The 19,818-nt window shown below is 49.2% G+C and overlaps 1 protein-coding gene across 3 annotated transcripts in view; it reads right to left on the bottom strand.

Annotated features, from left to right (window-relative positions):
* Positions 1 to 709: 709 nt before the first annotated feature.
* Positions 710 to 19,818, bottom strand: part of STK11 (serine/threonine kinase 11) — a 63,336-nt gene continuing 44,227 nt past the window's right edge. For 2 of the 3 annotated variants that reach the window (XM_035118028.3, XM_060275327.2), the window contains exons 8-10: positions 17,615 to 17,817; positions 5,901 to 6,146; positions 710 to 1,658 (exon numbers count right to left, since the gene is read on the bottom strand). In XM_035118028.3, the coding sequence (XP_034973919.1) occupies positions 5,932 to 6,146; positions 17,615 to 17,817 (418 nt within the window). In that variant the 3' untranslated portion in view covers positions 710 to 1,658; positions 5,901 to 5,931. The remainder of the gene's footprint in view (positions 1,659 to 5,900; positions 6,147 to 17,614; positions 17,818 to 19,818) is intronic. The other variant, XM_088673042.1, reaches the window with a different exon arrangement.

Raw genomic sequence — 19,818 nt, 5'->3', positions numbered from 1 at the left:
TGGTGGCACCTGCCCTGTGGAGCGCCCTCCCATCAGATGTCAAAGAGAAAAACAACTACCGTACCAGACTTTTAGAAGACATCTGAAGGCAGCCCTGTTCAGGGAAGCTTTTAATGTTTGATGGATTACCAGGCATCCCCAAACGATGTTTTGGACTACAATTCCCATCTTCCCCGACCACTGGTCCTGTTAGCTAGGGATCATGGGAGTTGTAGGCCAAAACATCTGGAGGGCCGCAGTTTGGGGATGCCTGGATTACTGTATTTTAATATTTTGTTGGAAGCCGCCCAGAGTGGCTGGGGAAGCCCAGCCAGATGGGCAGGGTATAAATACATAAATAATAAATTTATTTATTATTATTATTGAACTACAATTCCCATCATCCCTGACCACTGGTCCTGTTAGCTAGGGATGATGGGAGTTGTAGTCCCAAGACATCTGGAGGGCCGAGTTTGGGAGTGCCTGCACTAGATGATTCTTGTGGCGCCTTCCAATTCTGCAATCCTGTGACTGGAACTGATGATGATTATTTGGCCCTCTTGGACAATCTAAGCAAAAAGATTGCAACGTTCGGAAATAACCAACATTTCTGGAACTAAACACGGCGTCCAAAATGTAAGAACTGCACCTGTTTTTTCCTCCCAGGCTGGGCTAAATCAACAGCCCCCCTCTCCCCCCCCAAAAAAAAACAGGCTCAGAAACCCATGGCTCCATTTTGACTTTTATTTTCTTTTTAAAAAAAAGAAAAGGAAAAGGAAAGGAAAAAAAGCACTCACTTCCCTTTGCTCCAGCCCTTATAAACAGCATGCAGATTTTTATTTTATTTTCGTTTTAATAGTGTGGTGATTTTTGTTGTCGTTTTAAATACCGGGTTCTCCCCCCCTATAATGCCCCCTCCCCACTTTCTGAACCTTCCCCCCCCCCCACTCAATTTTTTCAGGCCGCGACGTCCTCTCCCCAGCTCTTCCTTTTTTTATTTATTTCAGATACGGTCACAAATGTGCAAGGAAGTTCTCTAAAGATAACTGCAAAATATAAACCGCCCTCCCCACCCCTCAAAAAAGAGGGAGGGGGGAAGAGAGGGAGGAGGGGGCCAAAAAGAAAGAAAGAAGGGGTGGGGAAACAAAAATATAATATATAATATATATATTATAGAACAGTAGTCAACTACATAAAGTGCGTGTCGATGGCTTTCAAAAATTCTAACACAAGGAGGAATGGCTGGGGGGGGGAGAGCAAGTTGTGCCAAGTCCTGGAGGAAACTTGCCCCCCATCTCACAACGCCCCCCCCACCAGGAACAGCCCCCCACTTCAACCCACCCCCCAACAAGTCGTGGGAATCCGGACGGCCAAACAGACAGGATTTCAGGAGGTGAAGCACAGCCAGTCTAAAAAGCAGGATGGATGTCTTCTTCTCTCCCCCCCCCCCCCAAGTAAGAGTATCGTGTCTTTTTTTTTCTCTCTTTACGAAAAGGCATTTCTCTTCGTGTTTCTTGGCTCTCTCTTTTTGGATCGCAAGCGTGGATCTACGGGGGTCGGCTACCAGGGATGCTGGCCTTGGAGGGGGACGGGCAAGGGTACGGCGTGGGTGGCAGAGATGCACAGAGAGCCGAGGAGGGGACACAGCGGCCGCCAAGCACAGTAATTCGGGGCTCTGGCTGCGAAGAGTTAAAAAAAAGAAAAGGGGGGGAGGGAGAGAGAGAAAGAGAAAGCGGATGTCAGAAAAAGTTTTGCAATTTGTTGCATGCTGCTTCGTTGTGTCACAGTTACACACGCCCATTTGCAAAAAAGAGTGCATAATCTAAAACTTTTTTAAAAAAAAAAACCACTGCAATTATTATTATTAACATTTGCATACATATTTTTTTAAAACAGATTTTTAAAAGATCCCAGCATTGCACGGGGTTGGACTAAATGACCGCTAAGGTCTCCTTCCAACCCCACAGTTCTAAGAAATTCTAAGAAAAATCAGCCACACTTAATTTAAAGACATTCAATATTTTAACAACAAGCTAAAAGCAGATCGGAGCTTGCACAAGCTTTTGAAACGTCTGGGTTGGCTCGTCCAAGCAGAAATGTTTTTAGCAAGCGCCAACAAACAGTACGGCAAAACGGCACAGGGTCCGATGTCCAGGGTCTTTCAAGGCAGAAGGCGAAAAGCCTTAGTGAGGCTTAGCAAGGGCAGCTGGCCGGGGCAGAGAGAAGTCTTTCTACTGTTTCTCATGGCTTTCTGGGGCTGCAGAGGAGATCCACAGAAAACACATCCTGCTAACTTGCAGCAAGCCTACTGGGAGCAAGTTCAGAGCAAGAAAAGAGAGAGCATGCTACCTTGGCAAGAAGTAAAAATAAAGACCGCAAGCCGGCAGCACGATGCGGCTGCAAAGAAGCCAAACACAATCTTCAGCTGCATTAAAGAGAACCGTCGCTTCAAGTCCCGCTTTTGCTTTGGCTCCCGAATTAAGGCAGGAAACATGCGTCCAGTTCTGGGGCGAAGCACTTTTAAAAGAGGCCGTAGGCAAATTGGAACCGGGGGGGGGGGGGCAGTTCAGAGAAGGGGGGGGTCAAGATGGAGAAAGGTTTAGCCTGAAGGGGAAGAAGAGATGGAAACATGACCGGCTGGTTCCAAAAAGGACAGAGATTTTCTTCTTTTGCTATAATAAAGGGTCTGGAGGGTAGATTTTGGCTGAATTATTTGGGGGCTTGCCTTGGCTGGTCTAGCACAACAAAAGCTCAACAGCCACCTTTTTCGGGGGTGGTGGTGGTGGTGCTCGCCTCCAAATCTCTTATCTTGGAGTAGGATTGTGGGTTTTTTGGGGGGGGAGGACACACCCCTCCTGCTACAGATTCAATCTTGCCTGCATGACTTATTTACCGAAGCTATTCGGAGACTTAGCCGGGAGTGAGGAAGGAGGCGGAAAAAGAAGAACCGGCTTTTGGGGGGGGGAGTGAATGGAGAAACCTGGTTGCGAGCCAAGGAGGTAAAAGCTTTTGGGGGGGGGTGCAAGGAAGAGAGGGCGCCACCGGCTAAGTGCATTACTGCGGCGAGGCCAGGCGGGGGTGGGCAGATCACAGATGAATAATTTTCTCTTCTTTCTTCCTGGGCTGAGCTTATGAATCAGGAGAGCTGAAACCGGCTGGGTGAAAACAGCAGGGGAGGGATTTTTTCCTATTATTTTTTTGTTCAGGGTGGAGAGAGAGAGAGAGAGAGGAGAGAGAGTGAAGGAGAGATTTGGGGTTTTCTGCAGAGCTGGGAAAGGGAGGGATATACGTCAAGTCAGATGAAAGCCGGACGCACGAGCCGATCGCGACCGCCCCCCCTCCGTGATCCCTGCTCGCTTAAGCTCAGAGGCACAATACATGCTTTTCAAAAAATCCGCCTCGGTCAGTATGTAAGAGTCAGAAGTTCCCTCTAATTTTTTTTGGGGGGGGGGTGAATTAAAACACCCCAAAAAGGATGCTCGTGAGTCTAGATGGCCCCGAATGTGTGCGTAACACCTTGTGGTAGTGAGTTCCTTTGGTTAACTTGGTAACGGCCTCCTTCCTCCTGCGCTGACTTCGCCAAAAGGGAGGCGGAGGAGGAATGGAACTGTCCATCACAAAGCGTGAGGAGGCAGCCCAGCGCAGAGAAAAGGGGAGCTGGAGCCTGTTGTCGCAACCCAGGGGGCCGCATTCCCATTCCCGAGGGACGAGCGGGGGTGGTGGGCGGGGACTCTACACGCACTTCTCGCTGCCCCCTGCGGACAAGCAAGAGGCACGGCCAGAGGTCCAAGGAGGCATTTTGCAGCTGGGCAAAAATATATGAGGGTGTGAAGCACAGCTGGTGAGGGAGATATTTAGGGGCATTTGGAGCCCGAGTACGAGGTTCCCCCAGCCCTGAGTTCAAGTGCCTGATTCTGAACAGAAGCATGACTTAAGCAGCAGCACAGGAAGGCGTCTGAAAATATGTAAAGAAGGCGCCAGGAGAGCATCCCGCAAACGGGGAGCCACCGCAGAGAAGGCCCTGCTTCTCGTGTTGCTGCCCTCTCGCAGAGGGGGTGCACAAAGGGGGTCCTTGGGCTCCCTGTGTGAGTGCCTGGAGGCAGTTGGAGGATCAATTGAGGTTGAATCCTGACAAGACAGAAGGACTATTTTGGGGGGCGGGGCAGGCAGGTGGGGGGACTCCCTGGTCCTGAATGGGGTAACTGTGCCCCTGAAGGACCAGGTGCGCAGCCTGGGAGTCATTTTGGACTCACACCTGTCCATGGAGGCACACGTCAGTTCTGCGTCCAGAGCAGCTGTCTACCAGCTCCATCTGGTACGCAGGCTGAGACCTCCCTGCCCGCAGACTGTCTTGCCAGAGTGGTGAATGCTCTAGTTATCTCCCGCTTGGACTACTGCCATGCACTCTCCATGGGGCTATCTTGGAAGGTGATCTCGAAACTACAACTAATCCAGAATGCGGCAGCTAGACTGGGGACTGAGAGCGGCCACAGAGACCATATAACACCGGTCCTGAAAGACCTACGTTGGCTCCCAGGACGTTTCCGAACACAATTCAAAGTGTTGGTGTTGACCTTGAAAGCCCTAAACAGCCCAGTATCCCTGAAGGAGCGTCTCCACCCCCATCGCCCAGCCCGGACACTGAGGTCCAGCTCCGAGGGTCTTCTGGCGGTTCCCTCCCTGTGAGAAGTGAGGTTACAGGGAACCAGGCAGAGGGCCTTCTTGGTGGTGGCACCCGCCCTGTGGAACGCCCTCCCATCATGTCAAAGAAATAAACAACTATCTGACTTTTAGAAGACATCTGAAGGTAGCCCTGTTTAGGGAAGTTTTTCATGACTGATGTTTTAATGTATTTTTAATCTTTTGTTGGAAGCCGCTCGGATGGGCGGGGTATAAATAAATTATTATTATTATTATTATTATTAAGCAATGATTGCAAGGTTCCTATGGGGAGCAGCTGGTCCTTGAATTTAAACATCATTAACGAACAGCTGAGATTCAGGCCTGTGTTTCGTCCGGCCTGAACTGCATATGATGCCCTCGGGCACTGAATAAAGCTAACGTTCTGGTCCTCACTGTTCTGAATCAAGAGCCGATTCGCATAGGAACTTAAGAGCTGCCTTGTCAGAAGCTTGGCGTACCTGGATCTGTACTGCCTACAACACGGACCGGAAGCAGGAGGTCTCTGTGGTTTCAGGCAGGGAGACGTTTATCCCAGCCCTAACCAGTCTGGACCTGGGACCTGCATGCCACCAGACTATAACCCTTTCCCCTAAAATTAAGTGAGTTCCCAGTCCGTGCGATTCTGAACCAAGAGATTTGATTTCATAGCAACGTGGGAATCTTTCGACTGGTCCGTTTAGTTCAGCGCTGGCGTTGTAAATCGGATGTTGACAGGCTGGAACGTGTTCAGAGGACGGCAACCCAGAAGATCAAGGGTCTGGGAACCAAGCCTGATGAGGAGCGGTTGAAGGAGCTGGGTATGTTTAGCCTGGAAAAGAGGAGACTTGAACCAAGGGCTTCAAGTTGCAAGAAAGGAGATTCCGACTCAACATCAGGAAGTGCTTTCTGCCAGTAAGAGCTGTTCAGCAGTGGGACGGTCTCCCTCGGGAGGTGGTGGGCTCTCCTTCCTTGGAGGTTTTTAAGCAGAGGTTGGATGTCCGTCTGTCACGGATGCTTCAGTTGGGATTCCTGCATTCCCTTCCCACTTTATACGATTCTATGGGTCAAATCACTGACCCACGTTGTTCAGCGCTGCCTACAATGACTGGCAAGGGCTCTCCTTATTCCCACCTGGAGACGGAAGCTGGGGCCTTCTGCATGCAAAGGAAGTGCTCTAACCACTGAGTGGCACCACCTTTCTGGACACTTCCCTCCCACCCCAAAGCCCCGAAAAAGAGAGAAGAGGAAGAAGCACAGACCTGCGGTGGGCGATGCTCAGGCCCCGGCTTGTCACTGCTGCTTGCAGGTGGAGAGCTTCCGAATCTTGCTGCTGGTGGAAGACGAGGCTTTGCGTGAAGGGTTGGACGAGGCGCTGGCCCGCCGCTCGGCCTTCGTCTTGCCGCCGAGCTGCGCCGGCTCAGTTCCGTTCATGCAGACCGGCTTGGGGAGCCCCCGGCTGCAGCGGCTCTGTCCGTTCTGCCTTGCTTCCTCGTCAGGCACCTGTCCTGGAAGGCAAACACACGGGAACACGAAAAAAAAAGGAGGTACAGGGGAGGTCTGTGCCACAGGGCATGCGCAGAGGGCAGGCAGAGCATCTAAATCTCAAATGTGGGAACTTCCTGGGAAATGGTTTATAAATGAATCAGAGAAAATGCTCAAAATAACTTACTTTTTTAAAACAAAAACAAAAACCAGAAGCATTTCTTTTAGGGAGAATTGGTATAGAGCAGGCATAAGCAAACTCGGCCCTCCAGCTGTTTTGGGACTACAACTCCCATCATCCCTGACCACTGGTCCTGTTAGCTAGGGATGATGGGAGTTGTAGTCCCAAAACATCTGGAGGGCCGAGCTTGCCTATGCCTGGTACAGTTACCGAAAGATTGAAAGAAAGAAAGAAGTGCTATGTACGCCACGACCGCAGGATGCTCAGAAATGGGAAGATTCAATACCAACCAAGGAAGGATGGCAGACTAAATTAATGGACCATGCCAAAATGGCAAAACTTAAGGGAGCAAAAGGGAACCAAGAGGTGGGGAAACTTTATCCAAGACTGGGGGAAATTTGTGGATTGTCTGAAATGTTACTGTTCATCAGCGGGATTAATTTAAACCAAGCAGTTAAAAATTAATGCTAAGAAGAGACCTAGGGAGTAATTAATAATTGGAGTAATGTAGGAAATGCAGTGTTTTATATATATATATGAAACAGTAAACGGAGTGTGGGGAGGGAAGAGTCAAAATACACCTATTTGTTGGATTGTATTTCTGTCAAAATATTTCCGAAAAGTTTTATTCTCAAACTTGGGGTTCCCGGCTGGACTACAGCCCCCATCATCCCTGGCTGCTGGCCATTATCCTGCTAGCGAGGGATGATAGGAGTTGTAGTCCGACGACAGCCGGGGACCCAGGTCTGAGAAAACGCTTGATGCCCAAAGTTCATCATCCTATCTTCTCAGCGGCTGACCAGATGCCCCCGTGGAGTTGGGCTGGTGTTAGCCCTCCCTGCCGGATCAGGCCAAAGAGGAGCTACCTAGCCTGGCACCCTGTCCTTGCTGCAGTCAACCGGACGCCCCAAAGGAATGCCCCGCCCCCGGGCAGGACCTGAGTGCGAATCTCCCCACTCGAGATTCCCGGCAACGGGCATCGTTCAGAGGCATTTGCTGCCTGCAATAGGAGAACTTTTCCGCCATTCCCCCTCCTGATTCTCTTTTAAAGCTTGCCTCTTACAGGAAACATTGCCATTTCTGAATTATTATTATTATTATTAATCTCTGGAGGTTTATAGCCTGTCTTGTTCCTCTCCCAAATGGGTTTCGAGGTATCGTGCGCATTGCTCTGCCCCCCGCCCTCCAGTCCCCAAGACCGATGAGGTAGGTTTTGGCTGCAAGAGGCACAGCAAGCACCACGCCCAGCAAGTGCCGTGACCCGGGCGGGAGGATTCGAACTCGGGTCTCCTCCCAGGCAACCCTGGGACGCCGCAAGTGCTAGCGCCACAGCTGGGTCTTCCCGACAACGCCATGCCGGGGGTTGGGGAGCAAACCACAAGAGTGCAAGAGATTTGCTTTCCAGCAAGCAAGCGTAAAAAAAAGCCGAGCGACAACTGCTTAGCTCAGCAATGGGGGCGGGTGGGAGGGAGGGCGTCAGTCGTGCTTTCAAGCTAACAATGCCCTCTGTGATCACGTCTGCTGCTCTCGCACTCGCTCCCCCCGCCGCTGCCGGTGGTGCCTCCCGGCAGATCCTGCCAAGGTAATTTTCACGCAGACCTTTTCAAGCCGGATGACTCAGCGGGAGCCAGGAGAAGCGGCGATTGCTGATCGTTTTTTTCACCCAAGGACGCAGGCAGATTCCCGTCACGGCACCTGCCCGGGGTGCCACAGGGGCCGCCGGGAAGACGCAAGCTGCCGCTGCCACCGTAACAAACTTACGCACGACCCAAAGCGTGTCGTCCTTTCTTCCTAGGGAGGTCCAGCCCCCCCCCCAAAAAAACACACAACTGCTTAAGACCTTTGCAAAAGGAGTTGCTTCGAAGACCTGTTGTATGCATCCCCAGAGGTGGCCCTCTGCTCAGCTCTGCTCACGAGTAGTACACCGTTCATCCCCATTTATTTCAATTTGATGTGCTGCTATTCCGCCTTCCCCTCCCAGATAGCTCAAGGTGGAGCGTGCAGGCCTGGCCTTTGCAGGACAGTGGGGGGAGCAGAAGTGTTGCATAACAGTTAGAGCGTCGGACCATGAGCTGGCTGACCAGGGTTCAAAACCCCAATCCACCCTGAAGCTCGCTGGGTGACTGTGGGCCATTGCCGTCTCTTAGCCTAACCTACCTCACAGGGTTGCTGTGAGGATGGAGCAGGGAGGCGGAGAACCACCTCGAGCTCCTTGGAAGGTAGAGGTGGCATGCAAATGTAACAAATAAAAATAAAATAAAAACTATCAAGCAAAAACCCCACCTCCGCCAGACACCGGCTGCCCCTGCACTGGGTCAGTGGATCATTTATTATAAGAGCACCTCTTTCAGAAATCGGTGCCGGGGTTTTTGGTTTTCCTCTTCCCTCCCTGTCCCCTTTCCCTTGCGTGTCGTGTAGCGTTTCTTCTTCTTCTTCTTCTAAGACAGTCGTCCTGCGGAGATAGCAACTGCCTCGCTTTGTTTGCAAGCTGGTACACCCTTTTGGCAGGGTGTACAAAAGGCAACAAAGAAAGAAACAAAGAAACAAAAACAAAGGGCTCCCCCCCCCATTGCTGCAGATGCAGACCCTGACGACAACCTTGCATTTCTATTCATATAGGAAGATATCCACAAAAGGGTTTCTGGAGTGTGGCAAAAACCCTTCAGGTTCTTAAAAAATTCATGGGGTCCCAGAAATGGGAATAGAGGTGTTTTTTTGGGAGGGGGGAGCAGAAGAGAGAGGAAAGAAAGAGGACCTCTACTTTCCTAGCCAAGTAAAGAATAGTGTGTTGAGGATATATATATATGAAAGTACATTTGGCCAAGCAACATCAATTTTTATGTGTTTCGGCAGGGAAGAAGGGAGCAGAGGAAGGTGGGGGGGGGGAATGCAAAGCAGCCACCTCTCCAAAGCACCTTCTTCTGATCAATGGGAATCGTAATGAGTTTCCCTCCCCACAATATAAGCCAGCTTCTGCCTCCGCAAGTGACTCACTCTCCTGCTTCTCTCTTCTCCCTCCGCTGCCACCTCTGCCTACAGCTTAACTGGTGTTCGCAAACGCTGCGGGAGTCGCCACCCGGTGATTTTTCTGGCGCTCTCTTAATACGGCCCCCCCAAACCCTACGCAAAAAGGGGACCCCTCTGCTATGCCAAGTCTCTTGCTTTCACCCATGGGGGTCCCCCGACGGTTGGGGCGCATCCCAAAACTGCAACCGTGCAGTGCCGTTCGGGCATGCCACCTCCAGACACACACACACACCCGCAGCAGCTGCTTCAAGCAAAGTCCCTAACTCCCAAGTTGCTAGACCTCATGACTCTGGAAAGCAGAACGAGGCGGGCCACGTATGAGGAAATCTTGACGAAAACTGAAAAAGGATGGAGTTTAAAACCTTTTGAGGACATTAAAGGAGTGTTAACAGGATGGATAGAATACCATCAAATAAATGATGTGCTTAAAGAAGATAGAAAAATAGGTTTGAGGATAAAAGATCCAAATTTCAAATAGAAGTGCTAGAAGGCAAAACAAAGCTTTTGGCAAAGATGTATGATCTGTTGTTGGAGTGGTATACAAAAGATGAGTTGACAAAAGAAGTGATGATTAAATGGGCAAAAGATTTGGGGCATAATATTGAATATGATGCGTGGTTGAAACTATGGAATCAAACTTTAAGATTTACAGCATGTACTGCCTTGAAAGAAAATGTATATAAGATGATGTACAGATGGTATTTAACTCCAGTTAAGTTAGCTAAAATGTATAGAATGAGTGATAAAAGTTGCTGGAAATGTAAAGAGAAAGATGGTGAATTTTATCATATGTGGTGGACATGCGAAAAAGTTAAAAGATTTTGGGAAAGTTTATATAATGAATTGAAAAAGATGTTTAGATATACCTTTCCAAAAAAACCAGAAGCATTTTTGTTAGGAATAATAGGAGGAGAGATTAGAAAAGAAGATCAAACACTGTTTATGTATGCAACAACCGCGGCTAGGACTTTGTTAGCCCAAAAATGGAAATTACAGGAATTACCTACAATTGTGGAGTGGCAGATAAAAATGATGGACTATGCTGAACTTGCTAGATTGACATGCAAGATTCGTGACCAGGGGGAGACAAGGTTTCAAAAGGACTGGAGTAAATATGTGAACTATATGGAGAAAAACTGTAGATCATTAAAAACTCTCGCAGGATTAAAATAAACCTTACGAATTGACCAATATGTTAAAAAAGGAACTGCAAAAAAAGGAATTAACAAGAAACCCGCATGAAGGGAGGGGGGGAAGTCATAGCTCGGCGGAGCAAGGTAAAAGATGTGAATATAAGATTTTGTATAAAAGATTGGTTTTGTTAATTTGTTGAATTCGGAAAATTGGAATAAAATGTATTTAAAAAAAAAGACTCTGGAAAGCAGAACACCCCTTGGGGCCAGAAGGGAATCGATCCCCATAGCTCACATAGCTTCGGTGATGGCAAAGGCTATTTCAATATGGCGGTACCCTCGCTCACGTGTTTATTTCTTAAAAGCCGTTCCACGAGCGGCAGCGAGCAAGCCGGTGTCCCTCGCAACTGGTTTGCTCAACGGCTATTCTGCTCAAGCAGGTATCTCGGGTGGGAAAAGCCGACCACACGTGAGATTAAAACCACTGCTGATTCCATGTTAGTGCAGGGGAGCGGGGCCGCATAAGGTCAAGGAGTTTGTATTATTCTCCTCCTCAACCCCCCCGAACTCTGGCCGTGTGCTTTAGATATAATTTAAGGAATTCTTCGCAAGCGGGTAAAATCTTGGGGCTCCGCCCTCAAGCCCTTCCAAGCTTTTATTTGTAGTAGGGTAGGAGAAGAAATGTATTTAGCATTAAGGCTGGGTGTGTATACCCAATTCTGACCGAACTTAGCCTCCTGGATGTATATATTATGCTTCTGACTGAAAGCCCCTTCTGCTCCTTGAATTTGTGCGAATTTCTGCTCCTTGAATTTGTGGCAAGGGGTTCCACAGTTTAACACTTCAAATATCTTAAGGGTTCTCACGCGGAAGAGGGAGCATGCTTGTTTTCTCCTGCTCTGGAAGGTAGGACTCGAATCCATGGCTTCAGAGTGACAAGAAAGGAGAGGCTGGGTGGCCACCTGTCATGGATGCTTTAGCCGAGATTCCTGCATTGCAGGGGGTTGGACTAGATGACCCTCGGGTCCCTTTCCAACCCTTAAGATTCTCTTTTTCTATGAACTCTGCACTGTGCGAATGACATTTTCTTTGGTATGTCCTGAATGACCCCAGAGTTCCAGTATTACGAGAGAAAAACCCGCCTCCCTATCGACTTTCTCCACCCCAGGCACAATCTTACCTTTTCCTCTAACCTGTCAGGAATTCAGTCTACAAGCCTTGCACTGATTTCTCTGACTGTCAGAAACTCTCCTCAGACCCAGCCAGAGGTTTTTGCTCCGCTCGCAAAGATTCTTTTCACTGGGCCACAAAATGTTTGGGAACTTGGGATTATTTTGCATTCGTTCTGAGCTGGATTTTTAAATAGCGGTGTGTGTTTTTATGTCTTCTGAGCACTCAGGAAGAGCCATGATCAGCTCATATAAAACTCAGGGGATATTCTTTGACAGATAACCGACCCTGCCGTAAGCTGAACTGCAAAGCTTCTAAAGCGAGAGACGGATTTAAAACATTTTTTTTAGAGGGAGAACTTTAAAATGCAACAAAGCTTTTTATTTTGCTCTTCAAACCGAAGGTCACAGAAGGCGGAAAAGAACAGCTTTTCTCTGGGAAAAAAAAAACCTTTTAAAAGCACCAATAACAATAAATCTGGATAAAATGGGGTGGGGGCGGCAGAACTTTTTAAGAGCCGGTGTTCCCCAGGAGAGGCGGCTTGGGGGGGGGGCGTGCCAAGAAGAGGAGAAGCCAACCCACCACGTTGTCAAGTATGTGGACTGACAGCTCTCTGGGATGCGGCCGCTTTGACGGGTGGCAGATAATGGCAGCGATTAACGCCACAGCGATGATGATCCGCCAGTGCCCACAGAGGGGGCCGACACAGTGCAGAGAGGCAGGCACGGTTGGGAGGCGGGGGGTTGGCGTTTTGTGGCAAGACAGCCAGAGGTTTCGGGTTAGGATCACCAGCACGGCCAAAGGGAGCCATAGAGGCCTGAAACTTCAGGAGGCTGCTGGCAGGGCACGGCACAGGAGGGGAGCTGGGTCTCTGGGTGGGTGGAGAACGTGGAAACTGTGACTGGGGAACACCAGGAAAAAGCCCTGGCATGGAACTGCAGCACTGGGAAGTGCCACCAAGAACATACATTAACTTTCCAAGAAGGTAAGGAACTTGCAAGGTGACCAGCTGCAATCTGGGCATTTTGGGGGGCGGGGAACAACCCTATTGTTTAAAAGGGGCTCTTTCCCCCAACAATCTCCCGCCCACCCACTCATGGTTCGAGGCCAGGGACTCTCCTAGCTGGTGGAAAAGCAAGCTGCCTTGTTGTCTTCCTCTTTCTCCTGAGCTCTCTTGCCATCTAAGCTAAGCCTCCATCCTTCCTCTGAGCTGGTGGTGGCGGCGGCGGAGTCTCCTTCCCCGAAGAGGAGTGCAAGATATCCTTCCTGATCTGCGCTCTCGTCCTCTCTAAGCCCTGCCTCGCTGTCGTAACCTGAGGAAAACGCAACACGGGAGCCGTCAGGGTGGATGGGACACACGCGCAGCAGGCAGAAATACCAGGACCAACCTGTGTGAGGTGCTGCCCTTAACCGATGCCCTTAGGGGGGGACAGAGGGCAGGCTGTGATCCCACAGGAGCATCCCCTCCCAATATTTCTCCAATAGGGACATCCTACTCTGTGTCGGGTTCACCGTGAGCCAACGGCGCCCCGCCTACCTCGCAGGGAAGGGATGGTGTACAACACCTTCCGCTGATAAATGGGATGAAATTAAATGTTAGCGGTCAGCTGCCTTGAGCCTGCCAGGAAAAAATGGTGGGTAGTAGTAGTAGTAGTAGTAATAATAATAATAATAATAATAATTTATTTATACCCCGCCCATCTGGCTGGGTTTCCCCAGCCACTCTGGGCGGCTTCCAACAAAAATATTAAAATACCGTACACTAATTTCTTAAAAATTAAAAGCTTCCCTAAACAGTAGTAGTAGTATTAGTAATAATAATAATAATAATAATAATAATAATAGTACAGTGGTACCTTGGTTAAAGAACAGCCCTGTTTATGAACTATTGGGTTTACGAACTCCGCAAAACCAGAAGTAGTGTCCCGGTTTGCAAACTTTACCTCGGTCTAAGAACGGAAGCCGAATGGTGGAAGGCCACCGGCGATGGGAGGCCTCATTAGGGAAAGCGTGCCTTGGTTTAAGAACCGTTTTGGTTTAAGAACGGATTTCCGGAACGGATTAAGTTCGTAAACCGAGGTACCACTGTAATGGAATCTGAGAGAATGATCAGGAACATACCAGACAGTAAATCCTATTGAACTCAGGGGACTTAGTTCTGAGTAAAAACGCTTCAGATTGCAGTCTTTACCTAGTTACCTGGGAGTAAGCTCCACTGAATACAATGGGGCTTCCTTGTGAGTAGACATGTAAAGACTTGCAGTACAATAAAGGAATAAACACTCCCTGCCTTTCCTAAAAATAATTGCTGGCTGCTGGAGCACTGCAATGAAAGGATTTAAACTGGACGAGTTACATTTTCCTTCAAAAATTATAGGAAGGGCTTCGTAGGCCAGCTTCACCGTTTCCTTCGTTTGGTGCAGGTATTTTATTTCCAGTATAAACACACACCCCGCTTTTAATTGTTCTCCGAGATGCGGGGGGGGGGGGGGAGGGAAAACGGGACATTCCGGGATCAAATCAGAAACTGGGCTGGCTTCTGTCATCCCAGGACTGTCCCTGGAAAACCAGGACAGTTGGGAGGGTAATGCAGGAGCGCAGAAATCCTGACTGAAAAGAACCCAGGTCTCTGAAAAACCACTGGGGTGTGTTTAAATTAAGAGCACGTTCCTAGTCCTCATGGAGGTAAAATATGTGGGCCAGGCCGTCCAAAAATTCAAGCCACCAGACACCTGAACCAAGATGTTGGGGGAGGAATGAAAAAGTGCCAGGGAGTGGAGAAACGTAAAAGCCCACCTAATTTTAACTTTTCTTGATATTTCGATTGCGTGGATGCAGTTTTCTTTCCAGGGTAAAACACCGCTGGCTAGGATGAGGCCAACATAACCTTAGAACCGAGCCTTCCCCAATGGGGACTCCCAGCTCTCATGGCTGCGGAAGGTCCCTTAAACACCTGCCCGCTGTCCCTGGCACCGATACATCTTCCAAGAGCGAACATAGGCTCCGGTGGACCAGCTTTGTGGGGGGAAGAGGGGGCCGGGGAGATGGCAGGGCCTGGTTCCACCTTCCTCTTCCCCCTGTGTTCCTGTGACATGGGTCAAGCTGGCAGTGAACTGCTGAACCCACCGGCCGTCTTGCAAGGTTCAGCCCAACGGCCTTTGTGGGATGTAACATAACCGGTCAAGCCCAACACTTCCTGTCTGGCCCAGAGTGGACAAGCAGGAGGGGTGTTACTCCAGCCCAGAGGACTTCCTGTCACACCTGGTCTGGAGCTTCCTCCCACTGCATGTGGCCAGGTTGGGGGGGACGGGCGTGACACTTGGAGACTCCATATAAAAGGGGCTGGTCACGCAACCATCTTCCTCCTCTTCCTCTTGATGGCATGCTCTCCTGATACTGATGCATTTTGCTGTCTGCTGGCTCTCAGCCATCAGGGCGTGGGCTCATTCCCATATGGGATGAACTCAAACCCTCTCCTGTAACTCTGAGCTAAAGCCTGCCTTCAGGGATCCATCTGTGAACTGAATGTGAGTAAACTTCTTACTACTTTAAAAAGAAGACTATTGCGTCTTTGTTCTTTTTAGGAGGGATAAAAGGGGTCTTGCCAGGAATATACTCCAATCTGGACTAAACCAGATTGGATTGCTTAAGTCAGTGATGGCCAAACGCGGCCCTCCAGCTGTTTTGGGACTACAATTCCCATCATCCCTGACCACTGGTCCTGTTAGCTAAGGATGATGGGAGTTGTAGTCCCAAAACAGCTGGAGGGCCACGTTTGGCCATCACTGGGCTTAGGTAAAGAGATTCAAACAAATCTAGCAACTAGCTTCCTGCTATGCACTCTGCTGCTGACTCACTAGCGTTGAGTTAGGAAGGATACTATTAAATCAATATATCCTCTCCTAATATCCACAACATTCCCATAGCCTTCACAAAGGATCCTGGCCATGCGTAGCAACTGGGGCAGGAGAGGCAGAATGCTCAACGGGGCAGAAAATAACCTTCTGGGGAGAAGCACAACACGTCTCGCTGATTTAGCGTTGACGGGTGCTTAGCCTGCTGTGAAACACACGGCTATTTTTTAAAAAGCCAGTCTTAAATGTCAACCGAGGCGAAGGAGCTTGGGGGAGAGGGAACAAAAGAACCACAGGGTTTGGGAGGGGTCCTTCAGAGGTCATCTAGCCCGAGGCGGGGAGTTCGGAGCTGAAGCATCTCTGCCAAGCCCCACATGCAACAGCCCCAATCTCTACCTGAAGACACACCCCCCCCCCGGAGAGCCTACCTCCCCCTCTTAAGAAACTAGGCAACCATCGCCCGGCTGCTCCTACCTGCCAAGAGGTTTCAACCGAAATCTTGTTCAATTCACCCCATTATTATTGTTTTTAAGAGTATTTTTGTTGACCCTTTTTGAGATAAAATACCGCAGGAGTCAACCCGGCCTACAGAACATTAAAAAACCCAAAATATAAAAAAATCTGTTAAGTCCCTTTACCATGTTTATATCATATATATCTCCAGTCATTTCTCCACATCCACAGCTATCCCAGGTTTCCTTACATCCGATTACAAACCCCATCATCCCTAGCTAGCAGGGCCAGTGGTCAGGAACAATGGGAGTTGTAGTCCAACAATAGCTGAGACCCAAGTTTCAGGAACACTGATAGACAGACCTGGCTGAGGCTTGCTGTAAGATGCTCGTCTCCGTCCTTAGACGCCAGAGAGGTGTTTTCACGACCCACCCTGCTCTTGCGAATGCAACACGTTTTGACCATTTTCAACCAACCCTCCTGGCTCTACGTTTAATTAGGCTCCTGAACCTAGGGCTGACATATGTCCAAAATTTCCCAGACACAGCCGGTATTCGGCCCTCATAAACAGAGCAGAAATCGCATGTATGTCCAGGAAAATCCGGACGTATGGCAACCCAAGTCGGAAGTGTAGATTTTGGCGGATTTCAGCTGCTTGCAAGGAGCAAATCAAACAAAAGCAGTCGAAATAGCTCAACACAACGGATGCTTCAAATCGTTTCCCCAAATTCAGCTGAAAAGGCAACTTTCATTTGTTTGTTGCAAACTGTAAATTCTAACAAGCCTGGTTTGCAATGGGCGGTTGAATAATTTTGATAGTGACTGTGGCTGCTAGTTGTATGATTACTGCAAGCAGCTGGTTTCAGGCCACCCCCTTCCAGCTGATTTCAGGGACACAACAAAGGCAAGTAATTTCTCCTCCCCTGGCCACCCCCAGCACATCTGCAGGGAAGCCCTCCCCTGGTTATGAACTCCACCGTGATCTGCACAATATTACGATTGCTATTATTTTAATTTGTATACCGCCCAACATCCGTAGATCCTGGGGGTGGTCCGCAACACAAAATCGCCAGGTAAAAAATATGCATAGTAAAGAATGAAGCAAGCCATCTTAACAACATAGCCAAGCACTCAAACTCAGCTCTTTTTCTTAGCTTGTAGCCCCCCCCCCCGAAAGCCAGTGCCAGATTTATGTATAAGCTAAACAAGCTATACTTTGGGGGGGGGCAAAAAATGTAAAGGGAAAAAAAACACCTGGATGTACATTTCCAAAATATAAGAAAAAAACCCAAATAAAATAAAACCTACATCCAGTAACAGTGTTCTGTGTTGTGTAGGCTCCTAGGATGCAAGTCATGGGCCCCGCCTGCTCCCTAAAATATCACTGGTTTGCTTCTTTCTATATATAGGGTGCCTACATTCTGCATGTGCAAATGGCTTGAGATACCTATGAGGTCCACAAATTACCTTATGGCATACATTCAACACACACACACAAAAAACAGTGACAATTTGTTGTTGACACAGGTCAGCTTGACATAGAAAGGGCCCCATTACCTTAAGTAGCCTAGGGCCTCATCAAACCGAAATCCGGCCTTGCCAGAAGCTGTAAACTTGGCTGGGCCCCCCAAGACCAACTGCAACCACCCCCTGCCGCCTCTCGGCTCCCTTACCTGGCACGGTGAAGTCCTGAGTGTAGATGATCTCGTCCTCCAAGTAGTCATCTTTCAAGTCGTCGTCGTCCTCCTCTTCGTTGTAGCCATGCAGGTCCTCCAGGTAAGGCACCACCGTCATACTCCGCCACCGGTCCTTTGTCTCCGGGCTGGGCGGGATGGGGACCAGAGGGTCGGCCTGCGCGTGTTTTTTCCGAAACCAGCTGCAGGAAAAGAGGGGAGGGAAGCAAGTGGGGGCGGTGGGTCTTCGGGGGCAGGAACCCTCGACTCACAGAGTGACCCCAGGGGCCATCCAGTCCAACCCCCTGCAATGCAGGAATCTCAACTCAAGACGGCCACCCAACCTCTGCTTAAAAACCTCCAAGGAGAGTCCGCCACCTACCACTGTCAAACAGCTATCAACATCAGGAAGAACTTTCTGACAAGAGTTGGAATCTCCTTCCTTGTAACTCGAAGCCATGGGTTCGAGCCCTACCCTCCAGAGCAAGAGGAGAAAACAATCTTGTTCTCTCTTCCACGTTAACAGCCCTTCAGATAGTGGAAGATGGCTATCCTATCTCTCCTCATTCTCCTCTTTTCCAAGCTAAACATACCCAGCTCCTTCAACCGCTCTTCATCAGGCTTGGTTCCCAGACCCTTGATCTTCTGGGTTGCCGTCCTCTGCACATGTTCCAGCCTGTCAACATCTGTCTTACATAGACAGCGCTGAACTAAATGGAGCAGTGATATGACCCAGGTCCTGCCCTCTACAGCAGGAGGAAACAAGCTTGCTCCATCTTCCATGAGACAAGGCTTGGGTCCATCTGGATTTAGTGGTCGGTCTCTGGGTGATTCTTAGAATTGTAGAGCTGGAAGGGAACCCGAGGGTCATCTAGCCCAACCCCCTACAATTGAGGAACCTTTTGCCCAACATGGGGCTCGAACCCACGACCCTGAGATTAAGAGCTATTCCTCTTAAGCAGGGAAGTTTTTCCAGCACGGTGGGTTGGGGGCATATTTCCTTACGGGCAATCTTCCAAGGCCCACATGGCAGTGGTGGTGGTGGTGGGGCAGAGGCAATTCTTTAAAAACAGGCGGAGCCGTATTTGCTACTCTTGCCTCTGCGGCTAAATTAAAAGCCGCGTGAGGTTATCCCTGGGCACACAAAGAGCTCTCCATCCAAGCTAATGAGAGGACATTTTTCCAGATCGAGAACCTGCGCCAGCCAGGCGAGAGCACTCAAGGAAGGGGTGGAGCACAGCCAGCGAAAGGTGTGGCCTGCATTTTAGAATTGTAGAGCTGGGAGGGATCCCGTGGGTCATCTAGTCCACCCCCCTACAATGCAGGAGAATTTTTTCGCCCAACCTGGGGCTCAAAGCCATGACCCTGAGATTAAGAATCTCATGTTCTACCGACTGAGCCACCCCAGGAATGCCCCCAAGTGCTAGCCCTCTCCTTCCAACTCTTCTCAGGGAGATAGGCTACTTTTCCACCCATCCGTCCACTGCAAGGCTTTGAAACCATCTGCCAAGTGGGGATTGGGGGGGGGGCAGAGTTCTTAATCACATCAGCCCCACCAATTGCCTCCTATCAAGGTCAGTATCTGGGTAACCCGAGTGTTGGGAGGGGAAACAGACGGATTCTTTTTTACAGCTATGCCGGGCCTCCCAAGATTGCAGCTGCCATCTGGGAGTTAAGGATTTCCTAGAAAATAATCGTCAGACTCCCCCTCCCCCTTTTTCTTTTAAATCCATTTGCTGTCATTTGCTTGAACGTTTGCTCCCTGTCTGCTCCAGCTGGGATTTCCAGACTGTGTATTTTTATTATTATTATAATAATTTCTTTTCTTGGAAGGAGAGAGGATGGCATCAACACACACTCCCATCTAGTATAATCAATAAATCAATAAATCGATAAATTTATACCTCACCCATCTGGGCGGTTACCCAAAAGAATATTAAAAACACAATATAACATCAAACATTAAAAGCTTCCCTAAACAGGACTGCCTTCAGATGTCGTCTAAAAGTCAGATAGTTGTTTATTTCCTTGACATCTGATGGGAAGGCATTCTACATGGCAGGCTCCACTACCAAGAAGGCCCTCAGTATTATTATTATTATATTTGCCTTCCGCCCTTCATCCATAGATCTCAAGGAGTCTCAGAACATTAAAAAATTCAATATATTTTTGTACAGGATACCAAAACGCATCTGCCCCCACCT

The sequence above is a fragment of the Zootoca vivipara genome, chromosome 6, assembly GCF_965207765.1.
Source record: "Zootoca vivipara chromosome 6, rZooViv2.hap1.1, whole genome shotgun sequence".
Lineage (NCBI taxonomy): Eukaryota > Metazoa > Chordata > Lepidosauria > Squamata > Lacertidae > Zootoca > Zootoca vivipara.
This window is presented reverse-complemented; position numbering and strand designations above follow the sequence as displayed.